At 38.2% G+C, this 23,644-nt stretch overlaps 1 protein-coding gene across 2 annotated transcripts in view; it reads right to left on the bottom strand.

Annotated features, from left to right (window-relative positions):
• The window catches only part of ghra (growth hormone receptor a), a 112,950-nt gene that overhangs the window by 16,917 nt on the left and 72,389 nt on the right, over positions 1-23,644 (bottom strand). For both annotated transcript variants that reach the window (XM_061900323.1, XM_061900333.1), the window contains 3 exons: positions 14,794-14,923; positions 14,539-14,711; positions 9,365-9,543 (listed from right to left, as the gene is read on the bottom strand). In XM_061900323.1, the coding sequence (XP_061756307.1) occupies positions 9,365-9,543; positions 14,539-14,711; positions 14,794-14,923 (482 nt within the window). The remainder of the gene's footprint in view (positions 1-9,364; positions 9,544-14,538; positions 14,712-14,793; positions 14,924-23,644) is intronic.

Consider the following 23,644-nt stretch of genomic DNA (forward strand, 5'->3'; position numbering starts at 1 on the left):
CCAAAACAACCAATTGTTTTAAACCACAGTAGCATCTGTGGCATTCAAACAACGAAAAGTCTAAATACATTCCCAAATATGCACCTTTATCCTGATCTGCACCAACATTTATCACTCAGAGTGGTATTATAAAATCTTAACAGTGACTACGTTTTATATGTACTATTTTGATTCTAGTTTGATTTCATAGTAATCATTAGGGGTGTGGGAAAAAAATAGATTCGAATACGAATCGAATACGTTGTGCGATTCAGAATCGATTCTTATTTTTAAAAAATCGATTAATTTTTTTTAACTGTTTTATTTTATTTTTTTAAATCTATCCAACAAACCACTACACAGCAATACCATAACAATGCAATCCAATTCCAAAACCAACCCTGACCCAGCAACACTCAGAACTGCAATAAACAGAGCAATTGAAAGGAGACACAAACACGACACAGAACAAACCAAAAGTAGTGAAACAAAAATGAATATTATCAACAACAATATCAATATTAGTTATAATTACAGCATAGCAGTGATTAAAATCCCTCATTGACATTATCATTAGACATTTATAAAAATAAAAAAAAAGAACAATAGTGTCAGAGTGACTTACACTTGCATCGCATCTCATAAGCTTGACAACACACTGTGTCCAATGTTTTAACAAACATAAAATAAATCATATTTTTGGTTCGTTTAATAGTTAAAACAAATTTACATTACTGCAATCAGTTGATAAAAAATTGTCCTTTACAATTATAAAAGCTTTTTAAAAAACAAAATCTACTACTTTGCTTGCATGTCAGCAGACTGAAGTAGATCCTGCTGAAATCCTATGTATTGAATGAATACAGAATTGTTTTGAATCGGAAAAATATCGTTTTTAAATCGAATCGAAAAAAATCGATATATTATCGAATCGTGACCCCAAGAATCGATATTGAATCGAATTGTGGGACACCCAAAGAATCGCAACCCTAGTAATCATCCTCATTAGAGATGTCCGATATTATTGGCCTGCCGATATTATCGGCCGATAAATCCTTTAAAATTCAATATTGGATATTATCGGTATCAAAATTATTGGTAGTGGTTTCAAAAAGTATAATATTTGATTTTATAAAACGCCGCTGTGTACACAGACAAAGGGAGAAGTACAGAGCGCCAATAAACCTTAAGGGTACTGCTTTTGCGTGCCGGCCCAGTAACATAATAATATCTACTTTTAACACACACAAGTGAATACAATTCATACTTGATCAACAGCCATACAGGTCACACTGAGAGTGGCCGTATAAACATCTTTCACACTGTTACAATATGCGCCACACTGTGGACCCACACCAAACAAGAATGACAAACACATTTTGGGAGAACATCTGCACCGTAACACATTTTGGGAGAACATCCGCAGCATAACACAACATACACACAACAGAACAAATAACCAGAAACCCTTCCCTTGCAGCACCAACTCTTCTGGGAGGCTCCAATATATACCCCTGCTAACTCCCACGCCGCCTCATACCCCCTACCCTCCCAACGTCGCCCACCTCAACCTGCTCATGAGAGCATGTCCCAAATTCTAAGCTGCTGTTTTGAGCTATGTTAAAAAAATATATATATACTCTGTGACTTCAATAATAAATATGGCAGTGCCATGTTGGCATTTTTTTCCATAACTTGAGTTGATTTATTTTGGAAAACCTTGTTACATTGTTTAATGCATCCAGCGGGGCATCACAACAAAAATAGGCATAATAATGTGCTCATTCCAGGACTGTATAAATCGCAATCGGTTGATATCGGTATCGGTATTTAAGAGTTGAACAATATTGGAATATCGGATATCGGCAAAAAAGCCATTATCGGACATCCTTAATCATCATGTATCATACAGTATACATTGGCGTAATAATAACAAAACAAAAAAAACAAACTACTGTTACTGTACACCAGGGGTCACCAACGCGGTGCCCGCGGGCACCAGGTAGCCCGTAAGGACCAGATGAGTCGCCCGCTGGCCTGTTCTAAAAATAGCTCAAATAGCAGCACTTACCAGTGAGCTGCTTCTATTTTTTAAATGTTATTTATTTACTAGCAAGCTGGTCTCGCTCTGTTCGACATTTTTAATTCTAAGAGAGACAAAACTCAAATAGAATTTGAAAATCCAAGAAAATATTTTAAAGACTTGGTCTTCACTTGTTTGAATAAATTCATTTATTTTTTTACTTTGCTTCTTATAACTTTCAGAAAGACAATTTTAGAGAAAAAGTACAACCTTAAAAAGGATTATAGGATTTTTAAACACATATACCTTTTTACCTTTTAAATTCCTTCTTCTTTCCTGACAATTTAAATCAATGATCAAGTATTTTTTTATTGTAAAGAATAATGAATACATTTTAACTTAATTCTTCATTTTAGCTACTGTTTTTTCGACGAAGAATATTTGTGAAATATTTCTTCAAATTTAAGATTAAAATAAAAAAAAAATATTCCGGCAAATGTAGAAAATCTGTAGAATCAAATTTGAATCTTATTTCAAAGTCTTTTGAATTTCTTTTAAAATTTTTGTTCTGGAAAATCCAAAAGAAATAACGATTTGTCTTTGTTAGAAATATAGCTTGGTCCAATTTGTTATATATTCTAACAAAGTGCAGATTGGATTTTAACCTATTTAAAACATGTCATCAAAATTCTAAAATTAATCTTAATCAGGAAAAATTACTAATGATGTTCCATGAATTCTTTTTTTAATTTTTTCAAAAAGATTCAAATTAGCTAGTTTTCCTCTTCTTTTTTTATGGTCGAATTTTGAATTTTAAAGACTTGTAATTGAAGATAAAATATGTTTCAAAATTTTATTTTCATTTTTTTCGTCTTTTCTCTTCTTTTAAACCGTTCAATTAAGTGTTTTTTCATCATTTATTCTCTACAAAAAACCTTCCGTAAAAGGAAAAAAAATGTACGACGGAATGACAGACAGAAATACACATTTTTTTGTATATATAGATTTATTTATTAAAGGTAAATTGAGCAAATTGGCTATTTCTGGCAATTGATTTAAGTGTGTATCAAACTGGTAGCCCTTCGCATTAATCAGTACCCAAAAAGTAGCTCTTGGTTTCAAAAAGGTTGGTGACCCCTGCTGTACACTAACTTCAGTTATGTTAAAAGACCAAAAAATTACTTTGTTGTCAAGGCAACAGAGAAAAAAAAAAAGAAAACAATTTGTCAAAGCAGGCGGAAGGAACAGCGTTTTTGCGTCCACGTCGAACGGAGCATACAGCCAAATTAAACAACTTTGCGTGAGTAGCTAGGGAGCAGGTGCGTTTTTCTGCACCGAGGGTGTAGGCTAACCCCGAGTTTCCATTAAATGCTCAACGGCTGTAGAACGGTGCTGCCATCATGGCACCAATACGGTTTTCGATCTAACAGGTCCACTTCCATGGCAGTGATGGAACTAGTTGAGGAGGTAACCACTGCAATTGATAAGAGGGAGTTTGCTGTTGGTGTTTTTATTGATCTGAGCAAGGCCTTTGACACCATTGATCACACATTACTTTTAAACAAAATGCATAGGTATGGTGTCAGAGGTCTTGCTCATGATTGGTTGAAAAGTTATCTTGGTGGGAGAGAGCAGTATGTGCATATGAACAATGTAGATTCAGACAAAAAGATCATAACACATGGAGTACCCCAAGGTTCTGTACTGGGGCCAAAATTGTTTTTACTGTATATTAATGATATTTCCAAAATACTTAAAAAACTCAACTGTATTCTTTTTGCTGATGATACAAGTCTGTACTGTTCTGGGCAAGACCTTGACCAACTCCTAGAGACTGTAGAGATTGAACTCCACATACTAAAGCAATGGTTTGATGCCAATAAATTATCAATCAACCTAAATAAAACTAAATATATAATTTTTGGAAATAGGAAAAATAACATACAGCGCCATATAAGAATTGATGATATGGAGATAGAAAGGGTGTATTCAATAAAATTTTTGGGAATATATATAGATGATAAATTAAATTGGAAACTGTACATAAATATACTTAAGACAAAGATGGCAAAAAATATTGCTATGTTACATAAAATTAAAAACTCTGTGAATCAAAAGGCTCTTATCATGTTATATAATTCTTTCATACTCCCATATCTTAACTATTGTGTTGAAATCTGGGGAAACAATTACAAATCAAACATCAACTCTATATTTTTACTTCAAAAGAAAGCGATTAGAATTGTAACTTATGCGAATTATCATGACCATACCAATGCTCTGTTCATTAAATTAAAAACATTAAAACTGCACGATCTTGTTGACCTCAATACTACTATTGTGGCTTTTAAAGCTCATAACCACATGCTGCCTGGATGTTTACAAGTGAGATTTAAACCCAGAGAGAATCCCTATGACCTCAGAGGTTCAGCTTTCTTTCAGAAAGCAAAAATAAGAACAAGCTTAAAAAGTAGATGTGTTTCTGTTAGAGGAGTTCAACTGTGGAACAGCTTGGATGATTCCTTAAAATGTTCCAGTTCCATTCACACATTTAAAAAACACTTTAAGACCAATGTCTTGAAAAAATATATCACTCTTGAATTAACATTGTAGTTAATACTACGATTAATGTTAATTAAAAATTAAACATGAGATATAAATAATAATAGAAGTACAATTGTTTGTGTATATTGTATATATAATTAGTGCAAAGGTCTATATGTACACAGGGATATTTCACATGCCTGTACTGTGTATAAAATTGAACTACGTTCATGTTGTTTATGATGTTGTTTATAATGTTGTTTAAAATGTGTATTTATAATATGTTGTGCAAAGGACTTTTTATAACTTTCGGAAGTTTATTTTGTACTTGAATTTGTTTATAGGGTTAGGCGCAATAAGTGTTTAACTTCAGCCTAAACCCTTTCGGTCTGTAACATTTTTCATTTTCAATCTATGAATGTACAACTTTTTATTTTCAATCTATGAATGTACAACTGTTTTTTTTTTTGCTTTGTTGACCATTGACCGAAGAACAATAAACTTGACTCTTTGTGAGTTTTCACCAACCGCGGACTCCCTGCGAGTGGTGCCACCATGCCAGTGCTGTGACGCATTTTTAATTTTCCTGAAGGAACTCTCCTGAAGGAATCAATAAAGTACTATGTATCTATCTATTCCTGCGCTAAAAAGACTCAGATTTTTTTTGGTCGTATTTTACACTTTGAAACTTCTTAATGTGCGCAGGTGGACCTGAAGTCAACTTGTCAGATGTAATTTCACCTCCTGAACACAAATGGAAGAAGAAAAGCAAAGTCGGAAGGTAAAAAATTAAATAATCATATTACAGGCATATTCTCGACAGCTATTTAGGGGCCTATGTCAGTTACCGGCTTATACGGTGGCCGAGAAAGCGGGGGGAGTGGTTAGTGGGAATTGAATGAGAAATGTGTGTGCATGCGTGCGTGTGGGTGTGTATACAAGGCTCGCCAGGAATGTTGTTAAAGTTGTGTTATTGCTTGCGACAAATAGAAAAATAAAGTTGTCGTTCTGAAAGGCAAAACTGTCATCTTCTCAACAACACAAGTCAGTGCTTGTGGGTATTGATGGATGGCAAACCTCGAGACGTTCCGCGGTGTTACCCTCAGCAGCAGTTACGTAGTTCATTGGAAATTGCAGACTAAAACTGTTACGCTGTTTCGCTTTACTACCCAACTCCCCTTGTCTCGTGATTAAGTGATGATTTTCAGGATTGCACGCACTTTCGCCACACGGCGCAACCGCAACAACGGACATCAGAACGACAGTGGGGATTGGCGAAGGACGGCGGAGACCTTCCGTTGTGGTGCCGCTCAACAGCTGTTATGCATTCAGTGGGAATCTAAGGTAACGGTCAAACATGATGTGGGCACGTTAATTGTGCGTCAAAAAATCATGCTGTAATTAATAACTTTGACAGCCCTACTTTTTTTTTTAAATAGTTACAACAAACCTACAACATATCCAACACTGCTAGGTGTCAGCAACCCGCGACTCTCGAGCCACATGCAACTACCTACTCAGACCTACTCAGTGGCCTAGTGGTTAGAGTGTCCGCCCTGAAATTGGCAGGTCGTGAGTTCAAATCCTGGCCAAGTCATACCAAAGACTATAAAAATGGGACCCATTACCTCCCTGCTTGGCACTCAGCATTAAGGGATGGAATTGGGGGTTAAATCACCATAAATGATTCCCGGGACGGCACCGCTGCTATCCACTGCTGCCCTCACCTCCCAGGGGGTGATCAAGGGTGATGGGTCAAATGCAAAGAAAAAATTCGCCACATCTCGTATGTGTGTGGCAATCATTTGTACTTTACCTATTTAGTGCCGCCCTAGTGGCTCCCTGGAGCATTTAAAAAATAATAATTGAAAATGGAAAAAGATTGGGGAAAAATATTTTGTTTTTGTATGTTTTTTGTTTGAGGACAAACATGACACAAAGCTTCCTAATTGTTAGAAAGCCCACTGCTTATCATGTTTGTGTCTATGCTTCACTGATGAGAGTATTTGGTGAATATCGTTTTGTCCTACTAGTTTCGGCGGTTCTTGAAGTCATAGTGTGGACTGTGACAACAGTTTGTTTACATGTAAAACATTCCACTCCTTCTTTGTCTAATTTTGTCCACCAAAAGATGTATACATTGCGTAAATACATAAAGGTGAGCTTTATTTGATGTTATTGACTTGTTGGAGTGCTAATAAAGCATATATGGTCAGTGCATGACTGCAATCTAATCGATGTTAACATGCTATTTAGGCTAATTGTATGTACATATTGCATCATTATGCCTCATTTATCGCTATATTTGAGCTCATTTAATATCCTTTACTTCTATCCTATTTGTATGTAATTTAGTTTTGCATGTCTCATGACACGTTATCTGTATGTAACATTGGCTACGTTCCAGACCACAGCAAACATTACCTTGCTTGCCAAAGATTGTAATAAATCTATTAAAAGAAGACAACCGGCTGTTTCCTTTAACTTGGACACGCACATCTATACCTTTGACCCTTAAACGCCAATAATTTCCAGGAGTTATCTCACCTTCTGAGTAGCCTCTGATTTACTGTTTTCGAATGTAAAAATGTGTAGAATAAATATTACATTTTAACATTTTTGTCAATGAAGATTTGCTTAAGCCTGCGACATATAGTCATTTTGAAAGGCTATTATAGCTAATATAGACAGTTACATTATTTGTTGTTTTCATTAATAAGACTTATATACAACTTTTCATTTTTTGCGGCTCCAGACAGATTTGTTTTTTGTATTTTTGGTCCAATATGGCTCTTTCAACGTTTTGGGTTGCCGAACCCTGTGCTAGATGGTGAGGTACCAATTAAATCTGCGCATTCAGCGAACCCTACTTTAGTGAAAAATAAAATGTTTTTTTTTTCAAATTCAAGACAAAGTTATATGTTTTTGGTAACACTTTAGTATGGGGAACATATTCTGTTCATAACTTTTATGGAGAGAATTTCTAGGCGCAGTCAAGGCGTGGAGGGTTTTCGGTTTGGTGGCCGCGGGATTAGGTCTCTGCTTTTTGCAGATGATGTGGTCCTGATGGCTTCATCTGACCGTGATCTTTAGCTCTCACTGGATCGGTTCGCAGCCGAGTGTGAAGCGACCGGAATGAAAATCAGCACCTCCAATTCTGAGTCCATGGTTCTCGCCCGAAAAAGGGTGGCGTGCCATCTCCGGGTTGGGGAGGAGACCCTGCCCCAAGTGGAGGAGTTCAAGTACCTAGAAGTCTTGTTCACGAGTGGGGGAAGAGTGGATCGGGAGATCGACAGGCGGATCGGTGCGACGTCTTCAGTAATGCGGACGTTGTATCGATCCGTTGTGGTGAAGAAGGAGCTGAGCCGGAAGGCAAAGCTCTCAATTTACCGGTCGATCTACGTTCCCATCCTCACCTATGGTCATGAGCTTTGAGTCATGACCGAAAGGATAAGATCACGGGTACAAGCGGCCGAGATGAGTTTCCTCCGCAGAGTGGCGGGGCTCTCCCTTAGAGATAGGGTGAGAAGCTCTGCCATCCGGGAGGAACTCAAAGTAATGCCGCTGCTCCTCCACATCGAGAGGAGCCAGATGAGGTGGCTCAGGCATCTGGTCAGGATGCCACCCGAACGCCTCCCTAGGGAGGTGTTTAGGGCACGTCCAACGGGTAGGAGGCTACAGGGAAGACCCAGGACACGCTGGCCTGGGAACGCCTCGGGATCCCCCGGGAAGAGCTAGACGAAGTGGCTGGGGAGAGGGAAGTCTGGGCTTCCCTGCTTAGGCTGCTGCCCCCGCCACCCGACCTTGGATAAGCGGAAGATGATGGATGGATGGATGAACATATTCTAAGAAACAAAGACTTAATTTAGGGTTCGGGTCAGGGTTAGGGTTATAATAAGGCCATGCCGAATAAGGCATTAATAAGTACTTAATAATGACTAGTTAAGAGCCAATACGTTTTTAATTTGCATGTTAATAGACAAATAATTAATGTAGAATATGTTCCCCATTCTAAAGTGTTACCATGTTTTTTTTTTTACTGCACAAAATGAACCGTGCATGAACATCACCTTGTTCAAACAACGAAGCCAACACAGTGCATAAACCCAAAACCAATCACACACCTGCAAAAATCAGTCAGCTGTTACCGTATCCGTAATACGCCGACAGGGAGAAGTTTGTATTTACGCAATGAGTCGGGTGTGTTTTGACCTCCGCCGAACCCCTGAGGCCGACTCGCCAAACCCCTGGGGTTTGATCGAACCCAGGTTAAGAACCACTGATCTACTGATTTATCCCCATTTTAACTTGTATTTAGTGTTACACCTGACAGTGTCATTTAAAACCTATTCTGGGTACAGCTCTAATGTCACGACCAATAGGTACATATTCCATTTTCTGACTCAGTTTGGGCAGAAATTCCTTGAGCCTTAAGGTCCCCTGACCTTTGACCTACAGCTCCCTCCCTCCCAACTTCCTTCAGGGTTTTCCCAGGGGGCTCAGCTCCTGTTGCTACTGCAACAAAAGCAACAACGCTCCAGGGGAAGGAAACATCCCGGTTCCCTTTTAGATTCACAACATGTTGATGAGTGTAACGGAGCGAGTGTAAAAGTCACTAGAAGAGCACTACAGATCTCCCTTCGGCCGCAAGGGTGTGTGCTGGGAGGGGTGGCGTGCTTACGCAGAAGAGGACGTTTCCCCCGTGGGTGTTCTTGAACTGTCCCTCCGACTCCCCTCATGCTGGGGAATGTGCTCGTACAAGACAAACAAGGCGAGGAAGGTATTGAAAAGCCTCGAGCAAAAAAAAAAAAGACTCACTGCCTCCCAGTTGGTGCTGTTCTTCTCCCTGTACTGGACCTCGTAGACCAGGCGCATCCAACCCACTGTGACGTCTGCCGAGGGCGGCGACTCCCACGTGACCATGACGTCATAGCTGAGGCCAGAGGGGCTGACATTCAGGCGGGTCCAGTTGAGGGAAACAGGGGGGTCAGGGCGTACTGCCAGAAAAACACAATTTTTACCACAATTAGATCCATCAATAACATCACGGGTGCCACTTGAACAAATAAATGCTGTATTACCTTTACAACGCCAATGTTTACATGGTGTTAACAAGCCAAGCACTGTAGTGCTCTTTGTTTATCAGCTCTGTGTTGCAGGCGTGAGTGCTTATTTTGTGTGCGTTTTTTTTTTTTTTTAGCCTTTTTAGAGCTTTTTTTGTTTTAGAAAGCAATTATATGTGGTTTGAAACTAGGGGTGTAACGTTTTGTTTTGACTACTATTCGATTAAAATTTTAATTCAGGGTTGCCGATACAATTCAGGGACGATATATGTTTATTTAGGACAATAAGCTCCGAAACAATTCAGTGAGTTGAAATTGATTCAGTAATTTTGTAGCCAAAAAAATACTACATACTGGATACTGCAGGCAAAGTTTTTCTATATTCTTCTTATTACTTATAAGGAAATTAAGTGTGAATTATTTATGGATACAAACAATCAAGTAAACGACTAGTAATGGTCAATGCATTCACATATCTTACTTGAATAAAACACAACCAACACAAAAGGAAAGTTTTTCTGCTCTCATTTTCAACATTCAATACTTTTTGAAGTACAGCAACCAACATTTTAACACTAGATTCACCTGCTACTTTTGCTACACAAAAAAAATTAATGAAATTAATATAAATAGGTAACTGTAACCAAATCTCTTCAGGTTAAATGAGCAGTGCTTTGACCTGCTGATATTCTCATGTTTACAAACAGCAGTGCAGTACCATATTTTTCGGAATATAAGTCACTCCGGAGTATAAGTCGCACCTGCTGAAAATGCATAATAAAGAAGGAAAAAAAAACATATATAAGTCACACTGGAGTGTAAGTCGCATTTTTGGGGGAAATTGATTTGATAAGCCTGACACCAAGAATAGAAATTTGAAAGGCAATTAAAAATAAATAAAGAATAATGAACAACCGGCTGAATAAGTGTACGTTATTTGACGCATAAATAACAACTGAGAAGGTGCCTGGTATGTTAACGTAACATATTATGGTAAGAGTCATTCAAATAACTATAACATATAGAACATGCTATACGTTTACCAAACAATCTGTCACTCCTAATCGATAAATCCCATGAAATCTTATAAGTCTAGTCTCTTACGTGAATGAGCTAAATAATATATTTTGATGCTTTACGGTAAGGTGTTAATAATTTCACACATAAGTCGCTCCTGAGTATAAGTCGCACCAAACTAAAAAAACCCTGCAACTTATAGTCCGAAAAATACAGTACTTTTTAACGAAAAAGCAAGTGTAATCCAACTATTGTGTGGCAGCGCTGCGAGTGCCATGGCGGTCGGTGTTGTGTAAAATCCCACGGTGCCACAGTACTATGAGTGGGCTTGTTGTGTGTGATCAATAACATTGCGTGTGCAATTGAAAATTGGCACAGACTGCCTTAATTACATGAGGATTTTGTGTGCAAACAGGGCTTTTACCTCGGGGACGATCATTTTCTGTATTTTCCTGATATCATGCCCGACCTGTGTGCGATGTGTTGAACCAGCAGCACACATCCACAATATGTAACACTATTTGTGACTCGCAATCCAGACAACAGAAACATATGCGCACTGACATTTAAATCTGTGCACGAGGCTGTGGATCTTCATGCAACACATTCATGCGTCTGGAATGACTCAAACACAAGAAAATTAACAATGAAAGACTTCTTTTCATGTATTATAGTAATACATTGCCTAATTAAAGACACAAACAACATTATAAAAAAAACGCCAGCGGACACCAAAACGTATCAGTTGGATTCAATTTAAATCAGCTCTTTAAGTCATCCATGATCTAGCAGCAATAACATTATAAAAGGAAATTGCTGAATATACAATATGTCTAATATTTTCCAAATATTAGACCAAAATGTTGACACACATGTATGGCGGAGGATTCTTGTTTGTCCGTGTGTGGAACTGTCAGTTTGCACATCATTCCGACGCGTGCTAAATAAAACTCTAAATAGTGTTCACCAGAACGGTGACAAGTGTTGCTAAATTCTATTGCGCATGCTAAATAATTATATTTGCATCCTCCCTTTCCAGTAATGTGGACTTTTGATGATCAGCATATATTTTGCACAACAATGAAGACAAGGGAGGCAAAATGGATTGCACGCCTTATGCTGCTCACTTAATGGATGCAATCCTCTTTGCACACATTAGCATTATCAGCTTTGTGTGTCTATCAGGTTTGCACGTGTTTTAGTACATGCAAACCTTTAGTAAATTAGGTCCACAAACTGGACCGACTTGTCAATTTGTCATTCGTCTGCTTCTCTTCTGGTATCCGCCATACTTCTGTCGATGACGTCACAGACAGGTGACAGAATCCCGTAACATTTACGCACTTAAAACCACTTTTTATACACCATGCTGTTCCTAAATCCAATATTTTTGTATCGATACAATTGATTGATTACCTTTTAGAACGTAGTTAGCTCAATGTATAGCTTCCAGAAGCAAACTTGCAAAGCACTGACTGATGTAGTTGAACTTTATGAATATAAATGGATAGATCAATGTAGTAGATGAATTGTTAGACCCTTATTTGAAACATTCAGGAAGTATCCACACCACTGCCAAGATTTTCTACATCTCCCTTGAGCACCACGCCAAAAAGATTCACCGACATGGTAAAGTGGATTTATTTTTGTTGTTAATCACAGTAGCGACATGGCTGTTAAAGTTAAGGAGTTTTGTGATATCAAACTGTGAGTGCACCACAGGGCTAGAGACAATGTGTGTGCGTGTCGACAGGGCGGCTGCATATAAAAAGGAGGACAGTTAATCTGGTTGTCGTTTTGGCTTTTTTAATAAAGAGACTTGATCCACCAACCCCTTGTTAAGTTTGTTTGATATACTGTAGAGAAGCGGTTCTCAAATGGGGGTACGCGTACCCCAGGGGGTACTTGAAGGTATGCCAACGGGTACGTGAGATTTTTTTTAATATTCTAAAAATAGCAACAATTACAAAAACCTTTATGAATATATTTATTGAATAATACTTCAACAAAATTTGAATGTAAGTTCATAAACTGTGATAATAAATGCAACAATGCAATATTCAGTGTTGACAGCTAGATTTTTTGTGGACATGTTCCATAAATATTGATGTTGAATATTTCTTTTTTTGTGAAGAAATGTTTAGAATTAAGTTCATGAATCCGGATGGATCTCTATTACAATCCCCAAAGAGGGCACTTTAAGTTGATGATTTCTTCAATGTGTAGAGATCTTTATTTATAATTGAATCACTTGTTTATTTTTCAACAAGTTTTTAGTTATTTTTATATCTTTTTTTCCTCATAGCGACTTGTCCAGGGTGTACTCTGCCTTCCGCCCAATTGTAGCTGAGATAGGGACCAGCGCCCCCGCGAGCCCAAAGGGAATAAGCGGTAAAAAATGGAGGGATGGATGGATATCTTTTTTTCCCAAATAGTTCAAGAAAGACCACTACAAATGAGCAATATTTTGCACTGTTATACACTTTAACAAATAAGAAACTGATGACATAGTGCAGTATTTTACTTCTTTATCTCTTTTTTACAACCCAAAATGCTTTGCTCTGATTAAGGGGTACTTGAATTAAAAACAAATTTTCAAAGGGGGTTCATCACTGAAAAAAGGTTGAGAACCACTGCTGTAGAGCACTTTATAATGTGTTGAAATACTGTATAAAAATTTACTAAAATGTGGACTTTTTATTATTTATGTTTAAAAAAATTTTTATGGAAACATTTGCTAACTTTTCTATTTGCAAGCCCTGTTCAAGTACCAATTAAGTAAACAAATTGAGGTTTTAAATTTTTCAAGTCCCCTGTTTACAGCATTTCGAATTACGGCAACTCGGGGCGGATGAAGGTGGGAGAGGTTGGGGGGGGGGGGGTTGGTGGTAGCGGGGGTGTATATTGTAGCGTCCCGGAAGAGTTAGTGCTGCAAGGGGTCCTGGGTATTTGTTCTGTTGTGTTTATGTCGTGTTATGGTGCGGATGTTCTTCCGAAATGTGTTTGTCGTTCTTGTTTGGTGTGGGTTCACACTTTGGCGCATATTTGTAACATTGTTAGTTGTTAATACTCCCACCCACAGTGTGACCTGTATGGCTGTTGATCAAGTATGCCTTGCATTCACTTATGAGTGTGTAAAAGCTGCATATATTATCTGACTGGCCCGGCACGCTATACTTATGGAGGAAAAGTGGACGTGACGACAGGTTGTAGAGGACGCTAAAGACAGTGCCTTCAAGGCACGCCTCCAATGTTGTTGTGCAGTAGGAAATCCGGAGAAATTCGGGAGAATGGTTGCCCCTGGAGATTTTGGGGAGGGGCAATGAAATTCAGGAGTCTCCTGGGAAATTCGGTGGGGGGGTTGGCAAGTATGCCCTACGTCAGTCTTTTACCGGATATTTACCGCTCCATACAGCGGCGTTTTGAAAAGTCATTAATTTTACTTTTTGAAACAGATATTGATAATTTACGATATTCCATTTTAAAGCATTTATCAGCCGATAACATCTGCCTGCCGATAATATTGGCCTGCCGATATTATCGGACATCTCTAGTTGTTAGTTACACTGTAGTCATTTTTACGTACGTACCTGCATAAAATAAGCTTATGGTCCGATTTACATACAGACGGACTTACGAATGGACACAAAAGCGGAACCCGTTCATAATCCGAGGACCTCCTGTTTATGTCCAGTCAGTTTCAGCTTATTTCACACATGCATACAATACAATTACAATGTAGTGCATCACATATTTCCAGTTGTTTCATTACAGCACGCCCGAAAAGCAGTAGGAAGAAGCAGAGCTTATTTAATCCTACCCCTAGCAGTTTTTATCCCATTTCTTTGTTCTCTGTTCGTAACAGAACAGTGAATCAATAAATAAGAAATACTATATATGTTGGCTACTAACCAATGTTTTCCACACTGAAGCAGTCGTTTTCGTTTATATAGGTGACGTTGTCTTGACTACGCAGTTGCAAGCAGTAGGTGGTCCAAATGGACGTGTGGTTTCCATCAAAGAAGCACTCCCTTTTCGAGTGGATATACTGTGGACACTCTTTCCACTCTTTCTTGGTGGGGAAACTGATAATAAACAACAGCACTGTCAGCCACAGAAAAAGGTGTATTATTAATAAGATTTTTTTGTGTGTGTGATAAGGCTTACTCTCTCTTCAGGTAGAAGACTCTGAGCGCTCCGGGGGCCGACAGGTTGTGGAAGCTGCCGGGACTCCACCAGCAGCGGAATGTCATTTGGTCCCGGGATATGCACTCAGTGAAGTGAGGTTCAACAGGAGCTATGAAAGGGACGGACAACAATAGGAGGGGACTTTCAATTGTTTGATAGTTTTGTGTATGTATACCAAGTGTTCACATGTGGAGGCGTTCACTTTAGATTGCAAATGAAACCATGTCCAACCCACTCCAAAAGTATCATTATTCATCTTTTGAAAATGTACACTAGTGTTGTCCCGATACCAATATTTTGGTACGATACCAAAATTATTTTGATGCCTTTCGGTACTTTTCTAAATAAAGGGCACCACAAAAAATTGCATTACTGGCTTTATTTTAACAAAAAAATCTTAGGGTACATTAAACATATGTTTCTTATTGCAAGTTTGTCCTTGAATAAAATAGTGAACATACACGACAACTTGTCTTTTATTAGTAAGTAAGCAAAACAATGGCTGCTAATTTAGTCTGTTGACATATGCAGTAACATTGTGTCATTTTCCATTCTATTATTTTGTCAAGATTATTAAGGACAAGTGGTAGAAAATGAATTATTAATCTACTTGTTCATTTACTGTTAATATCTATTTTAACATGTTCTATCTACACTTCTGTTAAAATGTAATAATCACTTATTCTTCTGTTGTTTGGATACTTTATATTAGTTTTGGATGATACTACAAATTTGGGTATCAATCCGATACCAATATCACATTCAGAGTTTATAAACATAATAAATTGTATAAAAGTGTATACATATACATAGGTGTAGATCCACCAATGGCGTTTGTTTACATAGTGACGCCGGTGAGCTACGGTGTGTAGTGAAGCATGTTTAGCTATTCCTCGTCCTGCAGAGATGATGCTTGTAAGAAACGTACTTTTTTTGTTGCCATGGAGGAGAGGATTAGTGATTTAGAAGCAGAGGTGCGTAGAGTAGCCAGAAATTGTACTCAAGTAAGAGTACTGTTACTTTAGAAATGTATTACTCAAGGAGTAGTCATCCAAATATTTACTTGAGTAAAAGTAAAAAGTATGTTGTGAAAAAACTACTCAAGTACTGAGTAACTGATGAGTAACTTGATTGTTTAATGATTACGGCAACAAATAATGCACACAAACATAAAAATAGCAATGAGCAAATTCAGAGCCAGGAATATCTCTTAAGCAACTAAAACAATAATATATACTAAATAATAGTACATTAAAATAAAATGATAAAATGGCACATTGAGCCACAATAACTTAACAGCACCATAGCCTCAGTAGGCATTCATTGATTTGATTGATTGATTAAAACTTGTATTAGTAGATTGCACAGTACAGTACATATTCCGTACAATTGACCACTAAATGGTAACACCCCAATAAGTTTTTCAACGTTTATCAAATACTGAGTAAATGACCAAGTCGAGGTGATCTACCTCATATATACATACACACACAAATCATATATATATATATATATATATATATATATATATATATATATATATATATATATATATATACACACACAGTTATAATTTATATTTATTTATTTTGCCGTTTTTGTTCACATGTTGAAGGTGTTTTAATGAATATACATGCATGTTTAACATATAGATTCCTATCTTTCATGAAGACAAGAATATAAGTTGGTGTATTACCTGATTCTGATGACTTGCATTGATTAGAATCAGACGCCCACGTTTTCAAATGGAAAAGAAAAAAGTTCCTCTTGTCTGTCTAATACCACATGAAAGTCGTTGGTTTTTGGCATCTTATCTGTCCAGCTTCCATATTCGTTTTTATACACTTTACAAGAAATACATTGGCGGCAAACTCCGTAGCTTGCTAGCTTGTTTGCGCTGGCTTTCGGAGACTCTTATTTTGTTAACCCAGGCGCGATGGAGCGGCGCTTCTATTGTGAAGACAGGAACAGTGCGATCAGTCTTTAGGCTTTTGATGGGAAGTACGGTTTAAATAAAAAGTGTCTTTTTTCCTTTACACTTTAGATTGATTGAAACTCTTATTATTAGATTGCACAGTACAGTACATATTCCGTACAATTGACCACTAAATAATAACACCCCAATAAGTTTGTCATCATGTTTAAGTCGGGTTTTACATATCACGGTCATGTGACCGCCTGGCTCTGTTTGATTGGTCCAACGTCACCAGTGACTGCATGTGATTGGTGAAACGCAGGCATGCGTAGATTCTACTTTGAAGCTCTGTCATTAAACGAAACAAACATTAATAGATCGATAAAAAAAGTAGCGAGTTTAATGTAGATAAATGGAACGGATAAAAGTAGCGTTTCTTCTCTATAAATATACTCAAGTAAAAGTAAAAGTATGTTGCATAAAAACTACTCGTAGAAGTACAATTTATCCCAAAAGTTACTCAAGTAAATGTAACGGAGTAAATGTAGCGCGTTACTACCCACCTCTGTTTGGAAGTAGCTAAAACATTGCCGACTGGGGCTGGACTTTAGCCGCTAGCGAGCTAGCCATGTCTTAACCATACTATCCAAACTTGAGACCTCCGATTTCGGGAGTTCGGGTGGCGGGGCGGGGATCGGGGCGGGGTGTTGTTGGGGGCGTAGTTAAGAGGGGAGGAGTATATTTAAGCTATCCATCCATCCATTTACAACGGCTTATTCCCTTTGGGGTCGCCGGGGGTGCTGGTGCCTATCTCAGCTACAATCGGGCGGAAGGCTGTGTACACCCTGGACAAGTAGCCACCTCATCGCAGTATGTGTAGAAATCTTTATTTATAATTGAATCACTTGTTTATATTTCAACAAGTTTTTAGTTATTTTTATATATTTTCTTCTAAATAGTTCAAGAAAGACCACTACAAATGAGCAATATTTTGCACTGTTATACAATTTAATAAATCAGAAACTGATGACAGTGCTGTATTTTACTTCTTTATCTTTTTTTTTTCCAACCAAAAATGCTTTGCTCTGATTAAGGGTAATTTGAATTAAAAATATGTTCACAGGGGGTACATCTCTGAAAAAGGTTGAGAACCATTGCTCTAAAAGCCGTGGATGTAATTGTCACATATGCATGCACAGTAAATGGCAATAATGTCCTGTTTAAGAGTGTCACAACATTGCTGTTTACGGCAGACGAACTGCTTAACGGTAGACGAAAACGTGCCTGCTGTTGTTGAGTGTTGTTGCAGCGCTTGGAGGACGTTAATGAGACTGCCTAACAATAAAACCACATAACAAACCAAGAACTCGCCTTCGATCATTCTACAGTTACAGTATGACGTCATTGAGCAGGCACTCTGTTTATATTGTGGGAAAGCGGACGTGAAAACAGGCTGTCCTCACTCAGGTCCGCATGGAGCTGGAGGGGTCGTGGCCTCCAGTTCCGCCTGAATTTCGGGAGAACATTTGTCACGGGAGGTTTTCGGAAGAGGCGCTGAATTTCTGGAGTCTCCCGGAAAACCTGGGAGAGTTGGCAAGTATGGTTTTAACGCACCTCTTCCGGTGGGCATTTCAGTGATATAACTTCACCTTGAGCGGTGGTTTTTAACCAAAATGCGTCCGTTCTCCCTTTTCTGTCTACACACTGTGTCTGCTTGTAAGGGGGGTGAGGGACCGGTACTTTTTTGCATGTCACACATCGTTGTTATTGTGTGCATTTCCTGCACTTACGTAGTAGTCTAACCCTGGAAGTCCTCAAAATTTGTTTTGTCAAACCAAGTATTAACGTCACAATGGCGCCGTCTCAGTTCAGCGGCTAATCCAACTTTGTATTTGTTCATGTTGAAAAAACTGTACTGTGTAAAATGTGGTGGACGAACAAACACTGATTTATTTTATAGACATCGAAGCAGCCGGGAGTGATGTACTAAAAAATGTCCAAAAAAGTACTTCCACCACAACGCAAAGCAGTGTTTACAGGCAACCAAAACGCAGTGCAAGCTTTCGCCTAAATATAGGAAACTTATAATTTGACACTTTGGCCTGGTTTAACAAGAATATCCAACATTGTAACATTTGTCAGTCAGAAATAGGTTGATTGTCAACGCTAAATTGGCTCTAGTTTGTGAATGTGAGTGTAAATGTTTGTCAGTCTGTGTTGGCCCTGTGATGAGGTGGCAACTTGTCCAAGGTGTAACCCGCCTTCCGCCCGATTGCAGCTGAGATTGGCTCTATCACCCCCCGCGACCCCGATAGGGATAAGCGGTAGTAAATGGATGGAAAAGACAAACATCATTGGTACCCATGGCCTTTTCAACCTGCTACCCTCCGGAAGAAGGTATCGATCCATTCACGCCAGGACCACCAGAATGTCTCCCAGTCTGTATCCCCAGGCGGTGAGACTGCTAAATTGAACAGCCTGCCCCTTTACTGGCCCCGGCCATCTTATTACCTCACTTTTCACAACCTCAATAGTGTTGCCCTGGACACTGCATTGCTGCAACATCGACATAACACTCTTCCCACCTTCACCCCCTCTTATTAAGACCTTCTTTACAATGCTAAGGAAAACTATGGTCAACCTGCACAATGCAGTTTCTGTGCAACGAGACAAAGCTCAAACAAAATCTCATTGACATGTATGACTTGTGTGTTGTTATGACAATGACAATAATAAAGACAATAAAGAATAAAGAACAAAAATTTTCAAGTAGCAACAAAATATAATTTTGTTTGACAATATACGTGTAAATTTTTAGGGTAGCATGGTTACTATTTTTATGAAATTTGTTACAACCTAATACATTTTTATCACAGCAAAGCTTTATCGATGCGCAAAAAAACAACAAAATTTAAATACTATAAAAGCTTTCTTTTTTTAAATAAAATGTAATTTAAATAAAAAAATATAATATAAGGCAAAATATTTCATTAATTTTTTTGAAAAATCTAAATAAAACAAAATGTGTTTTTTTGTTCTAGTAATGTTTTCAGGGTAGCATATCCACCAAATAATTTACTACAAAAGATTGATTACAAGGTTTGCCCATGTACGATAAAGTACATAATGCTCATCTTAATGGAGCATATTCTAATTCAAATGTAAAATAGTGCTGGTTTGATCAATTCTACATATATTATATACAAATATATATTAAGGTCGGGATGTTTTTTTTAATCTTGCAATATTCCGTTTATCTTTTTTATAGCCCAGTGCAAATTCATTTAAGTATTCTAATTCAAATGCAAATACCGTATTTTTCGGATTATAAATCGCAGTTTTTTTCATAGTTTGGCCGGGTGTGCGACATATACTCCGGAGCGACTTATGTGTGAAATTATCAACACATTACCGTAAAATATCAAATTATATTATTTATCTCATTCACGGAAGAGACAAAGAAAATTTTAGCAATCGTCACAGCCACGTCAACCAATAGGAATTCGGCGGGGGAGGGTCATGGCAGAAGTGCATTGTGGGTCATGGGATGCTAACTGCTATATGCTACTGCCGTAGCTATTAAAATGGATAATTTCATCGTTGGCGGTAACTTTTAAAATCTGAGAAGGGTTGAACAAAAATGTCACCGAAAAGGAAATCATGTACTGCAGATTACAAGCTAGATGTAGTGAAATATGCACCAAAAAACGACAAGAGGAAGCGGCGCATACCTTTGGAGTTGGCAGAGTTGTTTAGAAGCGACATCGACATCGAAGATTTCATGGGATTTATCAATGAGGAATGACAGATTGTTTGGTAAACGTATAGCATGTTCTATATGTTATAGTTATTTGAATGACTCTTACCATAATATGTTACGTTAACATACCAGGCACCTTCTCAGTTGGTTATTTATGCGTCATATAACGTACACTTATTCAGTCTGTTGTTCACTATTCATTTATTTTAAATTGCCTTTCAAATGTCTATTCTTGCTGTTGGATTTTATCAAACAAATTTCCCCCAAAAATGCGACTTATACTCCAGTGCGACGTATATATGTTTTTTTCCTTCTTTATTATGCATTTTCGGCCGGTGCGACGTATACTCCGGAGCGATTTATAATCCGAAAAATCCGGTAATGCTTGATTTATCAATTTTGCATATATTATACAGTATATAAATATACACTAAGACTGTTAAATTTTTCAATCTTGTGACATTCTGTACATCGATATTATAAAACGGCGCAAATCCATTGAAGACAACTATTCTTATTTGGTCTCCTGTCCACTCCTGTGCCTCTCTTGTACTGCTGCGTGTGCCGACTGCTTAGGCCACCCGCCGTGAAGCACTCAGAGCTCATAAGAGCTCAGGAATAAGCAGTTACCTTGTTAATTTAAAGTACCAGCAAAATGGAAAAACAAGTTGCCTCTATTGGAGCTATTATCATACAAACCCTGTTTCCATATGAGTTGGGAAATTGTGTTACAGGTAAATAAAAACAGAATACAATGATTTGCAAATCCTTTTCAACCCATATTCAATTGAATCCACTACAAAGACAAGATATTTGATGTTCAAACTCATAAACCTTATTTTTTTTTGCAAATAATAATTGACTTAGAATTTCATGGCTGCAACACGTGCCAAAGTAGTTGGGAAAGGGCATGTTCACCACTGTGTTACATCACCTTTTCTTTTAACAACACTCAAACGTTTGGGAACTGAGGAAACTAATTGTTGAGGCTTTGAAAGAGGAATTCTTTCTCATTTTTGTTTTATGTAGAGCTTCAGTTGTTCAACAGTTAGGGGTCTCCACTGTCATATTTTACGCTTCATAATGCGCCACACATTTTCGATGGGAGACAGGTCAGGACTGCAGATGGGCCAGGAAAGTATACTCGCACCCTTTTTTCACGAAACCACGCTGTTGTAACACATGCTGAATGTGGCTTGGCATTGTCTTGCTGAAATAAGCAGGGGCGTCCATGAAAAAGACAGCGCTTGGATGGCAGCTTATGTTGTTCAGAAACCTGTATGTACCTTTCAGCATTAATGGTGCCTTCACAGATGTGTAAGTTACCCATGCCTTGGGCACTAATGCACCCCCATACCATTACAGATGCTAGCTTTTGTACTTTGTGTCGATAATAGTCTGGATGGTTCGCTTCCCCTTTAGTCCGAATGGCACAATGTCGAATATTTCCAAAAACAATTTGAAATGTGGACTCATCAGACCACTTTTCCATCTTAGATGATCTCGGGCCCAGAGACGCCGGGGGCGTTTCTGGATGTTGTAGATATATGGCTTTCGCTTTGCACAGTAGCGCTTTAACTTGCACTTACAGATGTAGCGACAAACTGTATTTAGTGACAGTGGTTTTCTGAAGTGTTCCTGAGCCCATGTGGTGATATCCTTTAGAGATGGATGTCGGTTTTTGATACAGTGCCGTCTGAGGGATCGAAGGTCACGGCCATTCAATGTTTGTTTCCGACCATGCCGCTTACGTGGAGTGATTTCTCCAAATTCACTGAACCTTTTGATGATATTATGGACCGTAGATGTTGAAATCCATACATTTCTTGCAATTGCACTTTGAGAAACGTTGTTCTTAAACTGTTTAACTATTTGCTCACGCAGTTGTGGACAAAGGGGTGTACCTCGCCCCATCCTTTCTTGTGAAAGATTGAGCATTTTTTGGGAAGCTGTTTTTATACCCAATCATGGCACCCACCTGTTCCCAATTAGCCTGCACACCTGTGGGATGTTCCAATTAAGTGTTTGATGAGCATTCCTCAACTTTATCAGTATTTATTGCCACCTTTCCCAACTTCGTCACGTGATGCTGGCATCCAATTCTAAAGTTAATGATTATTTGCAAAAAAAAAAAAGTTTATCCGTTTGAACATCAAATATGTTGTCTTTGTAGCATATTCAACTGAATATGGGTTGAAAATCATTTGCAAATCATTGTATTCCGTTTATATATTTACATCTAACTCAATTTCCCAACTCATATGGAAACGATTTTTGTATATATCTGATTTATGACACCAAAAGACTTACAAAGTGAGTAAGTAGATATGATCAAAACGGTATCCATTTCACGGAAATTCTCATGCCATTGTGAGAGGTAATGAAAAAGCCAGTCACGTGATGCTCAACGTACAGGTAGGAACCACAAATCCCTTTCCCACCAACAACAATGCCAATCGTGTAGACTTTAAAAGCCAACAACGATTACTTTGGGAGAAATGATGATCCAGAACTTTATATTGTTGATCCTGACTATAAAGAGGATGATCTACAAGTTTTAGAAGATGTGTGCTAAACAGATCCACCTTCAGTGAAACACCAAACATTACGTAGCAGCATTGCTAAGTGCTAAACAAGAAATACAAACTACGAACACAATAAAACGATCGCTTACTCTACAATGTCTGTTCTCACTGGGATGACGACTAACAGGATGTTCCTCTCTTCCCGTTTGGATGGAGAACGAATCATAATACACCTTCTTCAGTTGTGTGTTTGTCTCCTTCTCAAGAAATAAATTGATTTGTCACATATTAACGACTTATACATGTATGGCTAAATCCTATTATCCAGATAAGAGGCATAAAAAATAATCTAGAATAACTTTGACAAGCCGAAAGGCGATGATTCAGCAGCAGCCGCTGGACCGTCTGGTTTAATGCAACAGCACAGCTAGTAACCTCTCTGTTAGGATTGCGCCGCTAAAAATAGTTTGGCTACATTAGCATTTTTAATAAAAATAGCGCTAATGTTTGGTTATGTTTGATATGTAAATAAGAGTATTGTTGGCGGGTCCATCCATCCATCCATTTCCTACCGCTTATTCCCTTTCGGGGTAGCGGGGGGCGCTGGCGCCTATCTCACCTACAATCGGG

Source organism: Nerophis ophidion, linkage group LG01 (genome assembly GCF_033978795.1).
Source record: "Nerophis ophidion isolate RoL-2023_Sa linkage group LG01, RoL_Noph_v1.0, whole genome shotgun sequence".
NCBI classification, from domain to species: domain Eukaryota; kingdom Metazoa; phylum Chordata; class Actinopteri; order Syngnathiformes; family Syngnathidae; genus Nerophis; species Nerophis ophidion.